Source organism: Schistocerca serialis, chromosome 12, assembly GCF_023864345.2.
Source record: "Schistocerca serialis cubense isolate TAMUIC-IGC-003099 chromosome 12, iqSchSeri2.2, whole genome shotgun sequence".
Classification (NCBI taxonomy): Eukaryota; Metazoa; Arthropoda; class Insecta; order Orthoptera; family Acrididae; genus Schistocerca; species Schistocerca serialis.
This window is the reverse complement of record NC_064649.1, coordinates 26,696,583-26,710,852: the sequence shown is the minus strand read 5'-3', so window position 1 is coordinate 26,710,852 and position 14,270 is coordinate 26,696,583. Positions and strand designations below refer to the sequence as shown.

At 41.3% G+C, this 14,270-nt stretch overlaps 1 protein-coding gene across 1 annotated transcript in view; it reads left to right on the top strand.

The window, feature by feature from the left end:
• Positions 1-14,270, top strand: part of LOC126428231 (CDK5 regulatory subunit-associated protein 3) — a 54,416-nt gene that overhangs the window by 15,960 nt on the left and 24,186 nt on the right. The window contains exon 5 of the mRNA XM_050090147.1: positions 8,517-8,638. Coding sequence (XP_049946104.1) covers positions 8,517-8,638 — 122 coding nt within the window. The remainder of the gene's footprint in view (positions 1-8,516; positions 8,639-14,270) is intronic.

Genomic DNA, 14,270 nt, shown 5'->3' with positions numbered 1-14,270 from the left:
CGCCTCGACTGATGTCTCTGCCCAAACTCTTTGCCTTTACAAATGTCTGCTTGTGTCTGTGTATGTGCGGATGGATATGTGTGTGTGTGCGAGTGTATACCCCTTTTTTCCCCTTAAGGTAAGTCTTTCCGCTCCCGGGATTGGAATGACTCCTTACCCTCTCCCTTAAAACCCACATCCTTTCGTCTTTCCCTCTCCTTCCCTCTTTCCTGTTGAGGCAACAGTTTGTTGCGAAAGCTTGAATTTCATGTGTATGTTTGTGTTTGTTTGTGTGCCTATCGACCTGCCAGCACTTTCGTTCGGTAAGTCACATCATCTGTGAAATAAACACTGCTCATTCATTTTTACACTGAGGTGACAAAAGTCATGGGATAGTGATATGCACATATACAGGTGATGTAGTATCACAGACACGAGGTACGAAAGGGCAGTGCTATGGCAGAGCTGGTATTTGTACGCAGGTGATTCATGTGAAATGATTTCTGATGTGACTACGGCCACATGATGGGAATTAACTGACTGTGAACGTGGCATGGTAATTGGAACTAGATGCGTGGGACATTCCATTTTGGACATCATTAGGGAATTCAGTATTCCAAGATCTACAGTGTCAGGAGCATGTCGAGAATAGCAAATTTCAGGCATTACCTCCCATCACGGGCAATGCAATGGCTGACAACCTTCACTCAGTGGAAGTCTTCCATGCGGGCCTCTCGCAGGGGATCAGTTGTCCCCTGCCGGCTCTGCATCGGCCATGCTTGGGCGACCCACGGTTACCTCCTGTGCCGTGAAGACCTGCCCGAGTCTCGGTGTGGTGCCCGGTTAACAGTGGCCCATATTCTCGTGCACTGTCCTACTTTGACTGCCCAGCGACAAAATCTTGGGTTACCGAACTCGTTGCCGCTAATTTTCTCTGATAAAACCTCATCAGCTGATTTAGTTTTACGTTTTATTCGTGAGGGTGGGTTTTATCATTTGATCTAAGTATAAGTGCATATCCTTTGCCCCTCTGTGTCCTCCACTCTAGTGCTTTTAGGGTGGAGGTTTTAATGTGTTGCAGAGTGGCTGGCTCCTCCTTTTTTATTCTCATGGTCAGCCAGCCATGGTAATCTGCTTTGTTGTTTTAATCCCTTCATCCCGTTTCTTGCATTTCTGTGGTTTTCTTGTCCCCTTTTATCCATTTACATGTTTGTTGCCCTCCATCGTTCTTGTGATTTCTCCTTTCATTCCGTTTTGAATTGTCAGTCTCGTTTGTTTTATTCTCACACTTGTGGCATTGTTTTATTTGGAACAAGGGACTGATGACCTTGTAGTTTGGCCCCTTTCTCCACTCTTTTAATCCAATCAACCAACCTTCATTGAGCAACCGAGAGCAGCGACCTTTGCACAGAGTTGTCAGTGCTAAGAGACAAGCAACACTATGTGAAATAAGTCTATAAATCAATATGGGATGTACAATAAACACATCTACTAGGACAGTGTGCTGAAATTTGGCATTAATGGGATACGGCAACAGACGAGCGATGCGAAAGCTTTCGCTGACAGCGTGACATCACTTGCAGTGCCTCTCCTGGGCTTGTAACCATACTGGGTGCACCCTAATAATTTTATAATGCTGTCCTGGTCAGATGAGTCCCAATTTCAGGTGGTAAGAGCTGATGGTAGGGTTCGTTTGACTGTGTGCAGACCCCAGGAAGGCATGGACCCAAGGCACTCTACAAGCTGGTGGTGGCTCCACAATGGTATGGGCTCTGTTTACACATAACCAATCATTGACAGGAAATTGTTACATTTGGCTACTTGGAGACCGTTTACAGCCATTCATGGACTTCATATTCCCAAACAATGGAATTTTTATGGATACAATGCACCATGTCATCTGGCCACAGTTGTTCGTGATTGGTTTGAAGAACATTCTGGACAACTTGAGCGAATGATTTGGCCACCTAGGTCACCTGACATAAATCCCATAGAACATTTATGGGAAATAATCAAGAGATCAATGCACAACATCCTGCACCAGCAACATGTTAGCGATTATGGGTGGCTATAGAGGAAGCATGGGTCAGTATTTCTGCAGGGACTTCCAACAACTTGTTGAACCATGCCTTGTTGAGTTGCTGCACTGCAACAGGCAAGAGGAGGTCTGGCATGATATTAGGAATCGGCCGGAGTGGCCGAGTGGTTAAAGGCGCTACAGTCTAGAACCGCATGACCGCTACAGTTGCAGGTTTGAATCCTGCCTCGGGCATGGATGTGTGTGATGTCCTTAGGTTAGTTAGGTTTAAGTAGTTCTAAGTTCTAGGGGACTTATGACCACAGCAGTTGAGCCATTTTGATATTAGGAGGTAGTCCATGACTTTTGTCACCTCATTGTATTACCTCTTTCATACACACATCCACAGATTGGTAATCTCACCAGACAAACTATTAGTCACCACCATTGGTTTTCCACTGTTGCCCAAACTTATAAGCACTCTCCACCTTGTGGTTGTTCATGTGCGAGTTTCTCTCTGGGCTCGATGACTCTTCTTGCACTTATATAATCCTTCACTTGGTTCAGTCATCTTTTCCTTGGTCTTCCTACTGGTCTACTGCTGATCATGTCTGTATGTATGTAGTTGTTTTGATACCCGTCCCGTATGTCCGTTGGACATGGTCAAACTGTCTGAAACAAGTCCTTATAATTTTGTTTTTTCTCAGTGATGTGTACACTTCAGCTGAGTCCCATATTTTTTCAGCTCCACAGCCCATATTATCTTAATCCTTCCCTCAAACATCAGTTTTCCTGAGCTACATTGATGGAAGTTATCCTTGCAACACAAGCTTCACCATTGTAATCATTCTGGCTTCACTGTCCCCAAAAGCTCTACCCAACAATTTTCTCTTCCTGTGTCGTGTCAGCCCCTCTGAGTCTGTGCCTCCACACCATATCTGTTGTGCGGAACACCTCACTGCCCTCTGTCACATGCTTAGCGCATGCACCTGCCACCCCTCCCTCCCGTATTCCCGTGTGAATTACCACTCTGTCTGGGATTTAAAAGATTTTCGGAAAGGTCTTGACTCAGGTTCAACAAAATGTGCACTGACTGCTATTGAAAAACAATATGTCAATTCAAACTACTGGTTCCTCCTCATACTGGAGAATATGTACGTCAATGCCACAGCTTCCCTCAGTCTTCATCAAGATTGTGAAAAATTCAAAATTGGAAAATAAGTAAGACAGGGAAATTATATGTCACTAGAAATGTTCTCAGCAATCATGAAATAATTTTTAAGATATTTAAACTGATATAATGAAGGAATATGTGTTGTGGAACATATCCAGACCATCCTCATTTTGCTGATGACATTGTACTGCTTGCCTCTAGTTCAGAAATTATTTCAATAGCAATGGAAGAACTGAACAAAGCACATTTGAAAGCATGCTTCAAAATGAGTTACAGTAAGACTAAAATACAGAAGTGATTGTAAAGTTTGTACCTTTGGATAGGGGAAAAAATTAGCAATCCCAAATTTTACACTTTTATTAGTCCATCTCTACGTGCAATACGTGCATGTTGACACATTTTCTCATATTGTATGCCATGGTTCTAGAAGTTCTTAGTTTAGTCCTGGAAAAAGTTTTCCACCACTGCAGTCACCTCATAATCACCGATTAAATGACATCTACACCGTGGTTCCCTCAGTTTTAAAAAGAGTGCCAGATTCAGTGAATATTGCGGGTATGGTAAGGTTTCATAACCAGTGAATGAACAGGAAGCTACAGTTTCCTGCAAGTGGCAATGTGAAACAGGCTGTCAGTGAAAACCAGCTGCTAACTTGGTCAACAAAGACAGAGGATAAAACTTCAGCAAATTGTCAAGTCCAACACTGATCATGCTAAAATGTATCTGACAGCCTATTTAAGTTGCCTTTGGACAAGGCACACTGTTATCAAGGCATCAGTTTACAGGCTGTTACTTGATGGATGCACACTCAAGATTTAAACATTGTTCTGTATCCTGTCTGAAGCTGGCGTTCCATAAAAATATTGTTAAGTCCCAGCAGCATGAAACAGTGTAAAACCCAAGAATCATGGCAAGATGTACTACATTGGGAAAGCCATTGACAGCACATTTCTATTATTTTTCTGAACTATAACCATCTACAGCTCTCTTTAGTACTATGGAAGCTACTCCATGGTGTCTTAACACATATTGTATCATCCTGTGTCTCTTTTTTCGTGTCAGTTTTTTCTAAATGTTCCTTTCTTTGTCAAATCTGTGGAGAACCTCCTCATTCCTTACCTTATTAGTCCACCTAGTTTTCAACGTTCTTCTGTAGATCTGCATCTCAAACCCTTTGATTCTCTTCTTTTACATTTTTCCCACAGTCCATGATTCACTGCCATACATTACTGTGTTCCAAATGTACATTCTCAGAAATTCCTTCCTCAAATTAAGACCTATATTTGACACTAGGCTACATCTTTTGTCCAGGAATGCCCTTTTGCTTGTGCTTGTTATGTCCTCCTTGTTTCATCCATCATATGTTATTTTGCTTCTAATGTAGTCGAATTCCTTAACTACTTCTACTTTGTCTCACTAATTTTGATGCAAAGTTTATAGATAATCTTATTTCTTCTACTCCTCATTACTTTTCTCATTCTCCAGTTTACTCTTAAGTCTATATTCTGTGCTCATTAGATTATCCATTCCATTCAGCATGTCCTGTAATTCTACTTCCCGGTCACGGAGGACAGCAATGTCTTCAACGATGTTATCATTTATATCCTTTCAACATGAATTTTAATCCCACTCTTGAACCTTACTTTTATTTCCATCATTGCTTCTTCAATGTATAGATGGAAGAACAGGGGTAAAAGGCTACATCCTTGTCTTAATTGTTGTAAACTGAGCACTTCGTTCGTGGTTTTCCATTCATGTTGTTCCCTTTTGGTTATTGCACATTTTGTATACTACCCATCTTTCCCTATATAACTCAGAATTTTCTCAGAATTTTGAGCATCTTGCACGATTGTACATTGTTGAATGCCTTTTTTAGGTTGATAAGTACTTTGAACATGTTGTAGTTTTTCTTAATTTCAGCTTTCTTTATCAGTTGCAGTGTCAGAACTGTCTCTCTAGTGCCTTTACATTTCCGAAACACAAACTGATTGTCATCTAACAGAGCCTCAGTTTTCTTTTCCATTCTTGTCAGTGGCTTGGATGCATGAGGTGTTAAGCTGATTGTGTGACAGTTGTAAATCATATTTTTTTGAAAGTCCGACTGCGCGCCCCCAATCTCGTAGGTTCTACACACCATCTTCAATAGTTGCTGGTTGCTGCTTCCCCGAGTGGTTTTAGAAATTCTGAAGGAATGTTGTCTACCCCTTCTGACTTATTTAATCACAAGTCATCCAAATGTGTATCCCTTATGTCTTCCATATTAACTCCCATTCTTCTTCTAATGCACCATCAGACAAGTCCTCACCTTCATAGAGGCCTTCACCGTATGTTTTCCATCCCTCCACTCTCTCCTCCATACTTAACAATGGAATTACCATTGCACTCTTAATGTCACCACCCTTGCATGTAATTTCACCGAAGATTGGTTTGTCTTTTCTGTACACTGAATCAGCTCTTCCAATGTCCATTCCATTTTTGATTTCTCCTCTTTCCCCTGCAGCCATTTCATGTTTCCAGCACTTCCTATTTCTTTCATTCCTAGATGTCTTATACTGCTGTATTCCTGTCTTTCCCTGAACATACTTGCATTTATGCAGCGAACTGGAAAACAGTATGCTGCTTGGTATTTTATATTAGTACAAGAGTCACTCCAAAAGAAATGCATGTGTGAAAGTTTTACAGTGTGTAGATACATCCTTCTCGCTTGTTTTCGAACTTAGTTCAACCTGTTCCCGTGAGTGGCACCGTTACAGTATGTCTTCAAGATGGCTGCTACACTTGATGTTCCCGTCAGAAGCATTGTGCTGTCATAGAATTCCTGTGATGTGAAAACGAAACAGTGGGAAACATCCATAAGAGGTTGAAAAAGGTGTATGGAGATGGTGCTGTCAATCACAGTACAGTTAGTCGGTGGGCGAGCAGGTTACGTGATGAAAGCAGGCACGGCAATATTGAGGATTGTCCTCGCAGTGGCAGGCCTCATACTGCACATACTCCAGACAATGTGCAGAGAGTTAACGAATTGGTGACTGCTGACAGACGCATCACAGTGAACGAATTGTCACGCTATGTTGGGATAGGGGAAGGAAGAGTTTGCAGAATACTGAAAGTGTTGGTGTTAAAAAAGGTTTTTGCTAGGTGGGTTCCCAGGATGTTGACAGTGGCTCACAAAGAAACAAGAATAATGGTATGCAGCAAACTTTTGGAACAGTATGAGAATGGTGGAGATGAATTTCTTGGAAGAATTGTGACAGGTGATGAAACTTGGCTGCATCATTTCTCACCAGAGACGAAGAGGCAATCAATGGAGTGGCATCATATATATTCACCCAAGAAAAAAAATCAAAACCACACCTTCTGCTGGAAAAGTTATGGCTACGGTGTTTTTCGATTCTGAAGGACTCTTGCTTGTGGACATCGTGCCAAGTGGAACCACCATAAATTCCGATGCATATGTGACGACACTGAAGAAATTTCAAGCTTGACTGAGTTGTGTTTGACCACATTGGAAAAAGCAGGCTGTTTTGCTGTTGCACGGCAATGGACGGCCACATGTCAGTCAAAAAACCATGGAAGCGATCACAAAACTGGGATGGCCCACACTGAAACACCCACCTTACAGCCCTGACCTGGCTGCATGTGACTATCATCTCTTTGGGAAACTGAAAGACTCTCTTCGTGAACAAGATTTGAAGATGATGACTCCCTTGTGCACGATGCCAAACAGTGGCTCCAACAGATTGGTCCAGAATTTTACTGTGCGGGTATACAGGCGCTGGTTCCAAGATGGCGTAAGGCAGTTGAGAGGGATGGAAATTATGTGGAGAAATGAAAATATTGTTCCTAAAGGATGTATCTACACACTGTAAAACTTTCAAACATGTAGAGTAAAAGATGGATTTTAAAAAAAATATTGTGCATTTCTTTTGGAGTGACCCTCGTATATAGCCTTATTTTGGCTTTATTGCCTTCATCAGTAGATGTTGTAACATAGATGAACATATGTCAGCTTTGAGTAACCCATTATTGCTGTCTGTAGTTGTTGGTTGTAATATGATTTTCAGCAACATTTTAAAGTTGTTCAATAATTTGCTGTTGAATTATATTGTAACACATTTATTACTATCTGATAGTTGTAGAAATTCAATTTTGACAGCTAGTTGCTGAAAATAATATTACAACCAATAACTACAGACAGCAATAATGGTTAACTCAAAGTTGGCGTATGTCCATCTACAACATTAGAACATGTACTGATGAAGACAATAAAGCTGAAATACCAAAATAAAATATCAGGCACCATATTGTTTTCTAATTCTCTGCATAATGTCCTACTTGACATAATATACGCTGCAGGTCCCACAATAAAGAAAGTTTTTGTATTTCCTTTTTTTGTAGATAACTTGAAGTATTTCTTCTGTTCTGCACAGTTTATTTGCAGTTGCCTTCCTTGCAACTTGTTTGTCTGTCCAATGTCTGTGACTGTCCATTTTAGAGACAGCCATTCCTCCTCATGGAACTGCCTCTTGTGGTATTCATTATCACAATATCTACAGCCTTCAAGAATTTCTGACACAACTCATAATTCCCCAGTGGTTCAGTTTTCCGTTCCACACTTATTCTTCCTGGTGATTCTGTTCAACTTCAGTCATCATTACTAAATAGTGATGCAACTCTATATCTGCTCCTTGGTACGCCATGCAATCTTGCATTTGATTTCAAAATCTCTGTCTTATCAGGACATAAACCATCTGGAATTTTCCCATGTCTCCAGGCCTTTGACTAATGTACTTATTTGTTTTGCAATGTTTGAAAAGTGTATACACCTTTACTAGCTAAAATTTATTGCAGAACTCAGTCTGTGCTCTTCTGCTGCTATTCCTATTACCAAGCCCATATTCTCCTGTGACTCTGTCTTCTATTCCTTCCCCTATTACCACATTTTAGTCTCCCGTGATTATTGGAGTATCATCTTTCTATACATATTGAGTTACCTGTTCAGAATTATCTCTTCACCTGCTGCTTGTGACATCGGCATGTATACCTGAACTGTTTTTGGCCTTGGTTTGCTGTAAATTCTGACAAGAAGATATCTACTGCTGAACTCTTCATGGTAACTCACCCTCTGCCCTTCCTTTGTATTGACAACAAACACTACTCCCATTGTACTGTTTCCCTATCTTTCTTATAACTTTTTCAAATCTGTGAACTATATTTGTAATTGTAGTTACCATTATGTTCTGCTTATGTGCTCAGCTTGTTTAGCTGTTCTAAAGTTAGCAGGACCACTTTTCTTGTGATGTCAGGCTGCCATTTTGGAATGAGGGTGTATTTTGATTTTTCTAGACCATGGTGATACAACAACTTACGAGTGGACGTACGGAGAGCCTCCAGTCCAGGTAGAGGAGCCTGTTCTCGATTTTGGGCTGGAGGATGATACTGGCAAGTCTGGCGCAGGAGACACTGAAGTAAGTCAGTCATATGTCTGTCTGTTGTTGTACTAACAATAGAAACAATCTGCCAGGATTATTGCTAAGTAGTTTCAAAAAGAATGAAACTTTTGAAATAGTGCACCATCCACCAGAGGGAGCACACTGCAGCTACTGAACACATGTAACAGCGTGTTTAGAGAACAAACTGCCGTTTGCCGCATTTCACTCTGACTGTAGAAAGCGAGCTACTGCCGCTGAATTGAGTTCGTGATAAGCTGCTCATCAGATTAGTGCCAAAGTGCCAGTGAGTGAGCTTGAAGAATATGTGTGCATGTGTGTGCGCATGTGCAAACCTGGCAATACTTTCAGAGAGACATTGCAATTGTGTACTGTAATGACAGTACAGTCTTTGCAGTGAGTGGACAAAGGGTCTCCATGTACAGAAAAGCACACGAGTCAGGATAAGATCAAGGTGATATTGGTTATGTTTTTTGACCATGAAGGCATTGTCTGCTAGGAATTTGCACCACGTGGTCAGATGGTAACCAAGGAATCCTACCAGGGAATCCAGCATGCATGATGGATGCTGCATACAGGAAGAGGCCTGAATTGTGGGAAAACCAGACTCGACTGTCATATCATTACAATGCGCTGACTCGCTCATTACTCCTGATCCACAGTTATCATAATTTCCATTGTGCCCCATTCACTGTGTTCATCAGTTCTAGCCCCATAACATGTTTTTCTGTTCCCCAAACTTAAAATTTCCCAAACTTAAAACCACATTAAGAGGCCATCATTTCTAAACTGTGGAAGAGATTCAGAACATTGTGACGAGAACTGTGGGCCATCCCGGAAAATGTGTTCCAGGAGGCAAGTGGAAGAAATGGTGGGAGCATTGTATATGATTTCCTTACAATTTGTGTGAGTATTTGTGTTACACTTTTGTATTATCCTGCCAACCTGTTAAGATCTTTGCAGCATGTCACTAAGTTCATTTGATGTCTGTTGTAATGTGTATTTGATAAGGACTCCACCGTAAATGGTTTTGATGATTGTTACACCATTGCTTCCAACCAGTTCCCCTGTTACCAAAATTAAGAAAGATGGATAATATATAGTATGTACAAAAACTAAGAGAAGCAATGCAAATGGAAAACCAAAAAAGAAGTGCTTCACTTGAGAAGGGTACCAGGCAGGGATGCAGCCTTTCTTCCATGCTCTTCAACCTGTACATCTAGGAAACAATTACAGAAATAAAAGAAAGGTTCAGGGATTCGAGTAAAATTCAGGATGAAGGGATATCAGTGAGAAGATATGCTGATGGCTTTGCTATCCTCGGTGAAATTGAGGAAGACGTACATGTTTGTTTAAATAAATAGCATAATTTTCACAGAATATAGATTGAAAGTAAACCAACTAAAGAAAAAGTAATGAGCAGGAGAAATGCAATTAGTGATAATCTTAACATCAGAATTGGAGACCATTTAGTAAACGAAGTGAAGGAATCAAATTGCCTTGGAAGTAAAATAATGCACTGCAGACAACACAAGAAGCAGACTAGTACGGGCAAAGAGGACATTCCTTGCTAAGAGAAGCTACTAATTTCAAATATAGGCTGTAATTCGAGGAAGAAATATCTTAGGAATGTACCATCTGAAGCACAACAATGTACAGAAGAGAATAATGAACTGTGTGAAAACCAGAATAGAAGAGTATTGGAGCATTTGAGATATGATTTTACAGAAGGATGTTGAAAATTAAGTTGACTGGATAGGAAAGTTTCGGCCAGGTTGGATTGCAGGAAGACGCCAAAGCAACCCGTAGATGTGCTGCTAGATTTGTTACCAGAACGTTTGCTCAACATGCAAGGTTACAGAAATGCTCTGTGAGTGAGCTTAGATTGGGATCCTTGGAGGACGGAAGATGACAAAATTTAGATAACCAGCACTGGCTACAGATTTCAGAATGATTCTAATGCCTGTAACATCATCTCACTTAAGGACCGCAAGGATAAAATAACTCAGATTATGGCTCATACAGAACGATACAATAAATCATTTTCCCTTTGCTTCATTTGCAACAGCAACAAAAGAAAAGAAATGACTCCAGTAGTACGAAGTGGCCTTTGCCATGCACTGCATAGTGACTCTAGGGGTATGTGTGTATGTATGTAGATGTACAGTATGGAAAACTGACACAGAGACTTAAATGGCAAAATCATCCTAAAAAATAATCCATCCACCCTCCTTAGAAAACAGTGTGGGTGTACGTTGAATCTGAACCTTTCTTTCCAATCTCCACAGTCGATGATTCTAATTCTTAGATGTTGATTCAGCATCAGTCAGCCAGTGACTGCCATGTTACAAAATATGATACTGTAATCCTTTTCATGTAAATGAAAAAGGAGGTAAACATCGCCTGCTCCCTTTCCTCAAAATTCCTAACCTAACTCTGTTAATTTCTTTCACCAAGATGATTTTAAAATGAAAAAAATCCAATCAGTCATCAACAGCTGTACCAAAGAAGAAATTACACGAATTCACCATGAACACAGAAAACACTCAATATTTTACTACAAAAGTGGCCATCATCATAATGAAGACATCTGGACGAAGTGGTTTTTAAAACAATTTTCAGAACTGCATTGTTTTATTGTAGACATAGTTAAGACACCACAGGTTAGGGGTAATGTCTTTGACTAGTAATCAAAATGTCCTGCATCCCGGGTTCAATCCCATCCACTGCTGGGCTGATTTCTCCACATGTGCATATGTCTGTGTCACTTAGTCCAACATGTTGGTAATGTTGTGGGTACGGTCCATGCTCTTTAAGAAAGTGGACCATACCATGTCTTGGACCCATATATTTTATGCACATTTGTTCTCGGATGTTCGATAAGAATGCATGTACTCTGTGTCCTTTGGTCTGCCAGGTGTCATTTCACTATTCATTAAGTTGTTTCTTTTCAGCTTTTTTGGCCTGTAATTTCCTATACTTTGTCCTGTCGTTCCATTTTCATCCAGTATGCTGCAGCTCGGAAATGTATTGTAATGTCTATTGGGTACATACCCAGGATGACACATAATGCCTCTATAGATGCTGTCCCAAACGCTACAGACATTGTCAAAATGATGCTTCTCTGTCAGTAGGGAGGGACTATCGCTAGGGAGGTAACCATGAGAAAAAGATCGAACTGCTAATGAAAATGTAAGATTCCATAAGTTGGAGTATTGAATATCAGAAAGCTGAATGTGGTAGGGAAGCTAGAAAATCTGAAAAGGGAAATGAAAAGGAGTTGTCTAGATACAGTGAGGGTCAGTGAAGTGGAGTGGAAAGATGGTAATGACTTCAGGTCAGATGAATGTACTGTATTTACACAAATTTAATGCACCATCGAATGCTGCTCTTACCACTGACACAAGCTGCATGGTCCACAGAATATTCACGGAGATGAAACTGTTCATTTCCACAAAGTAACTAATATTTAATAACTGAAAGTGTGTTTCACTGTGAGACAGCGGGTTGAGTAATTAAATGGGTGGTGGTCTATGTGATTAGCTACACTCAGCATTGAATAAAATATGTTCTGTGTTTGAAAGACAAATGGGTTTCTTACAGCGGGTTTCTGACCTGTTTGATGCAGCCTGCCACAAATCTCTCTCCTGTGCAATGTCTTCATCTCAGAGCAGCACTTCCTCAATTATTTACTGGATATATTCCAATCTCTATCTTCCCCTACAATTTTTACCTTCTACTGTTCCATCTAGTACCATGCAAGTTATTCCCTATGCCATGTCCTATCATCCTGTCCCTTCTTCTCATTAGTGTTTTCCACATGTTTCTTTCCTAACTCATTCTCTGAAGATCGCACAAGAGTTCTGTATATGGTCTCCTCTGCAGATGTGCTAGGTTTGTAGTAATGGTCAGCTATTCACTTTTCCTATGACTGACATTATTTGCTCATTCTGTGTCATGCCATTTTGCATTGCTGCACCTAGATATTCTGCCTGTGCATGACAATTTCTTCTAAGAAGCCACACGCAAAAATGCGATTTTTCAGTGGGGTGGGTGGTGTCATATCCCAGGGTCTGTTGGTCACAGAGATAAGGCGTCAAGTGCTTTGCACAGCCATTGGCCTCACACCATTTCCATACCTATAGGAAGAATGGGCATACTGTAGCTATCCTACGGTGCAGGGCCTAAATTTAAATATCACACACTTCCTCCAGGCAAACTGAGCAAGTTGGTCGGTTCTTTTGCATTGGGTGTGGTCTATGGTGGGCCTTAGGTGGCTTATAAAAGCACCATTTGTTAATGCCGGCTCCTGAGAAAACCCAAAAATTGGCTTTTAGCCATTTTTTGCATGTGGCTTTGTTGAACATATTGGTAGCACGTGCGGCATTCCAAGGTCCTTAAATAGGATTGAAACTCATTGTATTTTTTTCAGCATACAAACTTTTTCATGTTCCTTATGTTTAGAGAACCTGTCTCATGTCATTGTTTTATCCACCTGGGTATTGTGTGTCTGTCTGTCTGTCTGTCTGTCTGTCAAGGTGCTTTGTGCTCTGGATAGCTGCAATGCTGTGCACAGGACAGAAATCCTCCGCTACCTGAATGTGTACCTGCGTTGGCCGAGTTCCACACAGAACTGAATGGCGTACTATGACCGAGAGAGGTGGTGCAGTGGTTTGCACACTGGACTCGCATTCAGGAAGACTATGATCGAAACCAACATCCGGCCATCCAGGTTTAGGTTTACAACGATTTCCCGAAATCGTTCCAGGCAAATGCCAGGATAGTTCCTTGAATGCACATAGCCAATTTCCTTTCCTATTCACACTGGACTCGCATTCGGGAGGACGACGGTTCAATCCCGCGTCTGGCCATTCTGATTTAGGTTTTCCATGATTTCCCTAAATCACTCCAGGCAAATGCTGGGATGGTTCCTTTGAAAGGGCACGGCCAACCTCCTTCCCTAATCCGATGAGACCGTTGACCTCGTAATTTGGTCTCTTCCCTCAAAACAACCCAACCCTTTCCCACCTTTGTCACAATCCAAGCTTGTGCTCCATCTCTAATGACCTCTATGTTGATGGGTCGTTAAACCCAATATTCCGTCCTTTTGGCATACTATATGGATGTGGTTGGACGTGCAGATGGTATGAACACATCTGCATCTTAGCAGGGTGGTCAGTTGACAATGTACTATTTTCCATGTGCCACCTCATAGGTATGGGTTTGACTCCTCTTTCAGAAGATGAAACAAACAAAATTTTTGAACATGTGATGTGTGAACAGGAATGAAATTGTGACAGATCCTTCGAATAATGGTTTCAGTCTAAATTAGAGCACTCCAAGCATGTTGCAGAGATGGGTGGTCTGTACTCAGCTGCAGTGTGTGATATATGGGGCAAATAAATTTGACATAGCTTAGTGGAAGATGCCGAAGATGACACTCCCACCTGCACAGCTCATGTGGTGTTGTGGATCTCACTCACTTGTGGACAGACTGTGAAGTTGTGGTGTGAAAAGGCTCGGTGCACTTACCTTACTGACAGCTATGTCTCGCAGCATGTTGTGACATAGCTAATCACCACCTTTGTAAGTCCTGTGGGAGCGACCGTGCAGCTGTTGCGTCATATTCGGTGAGTGCTCGCTCATGTTG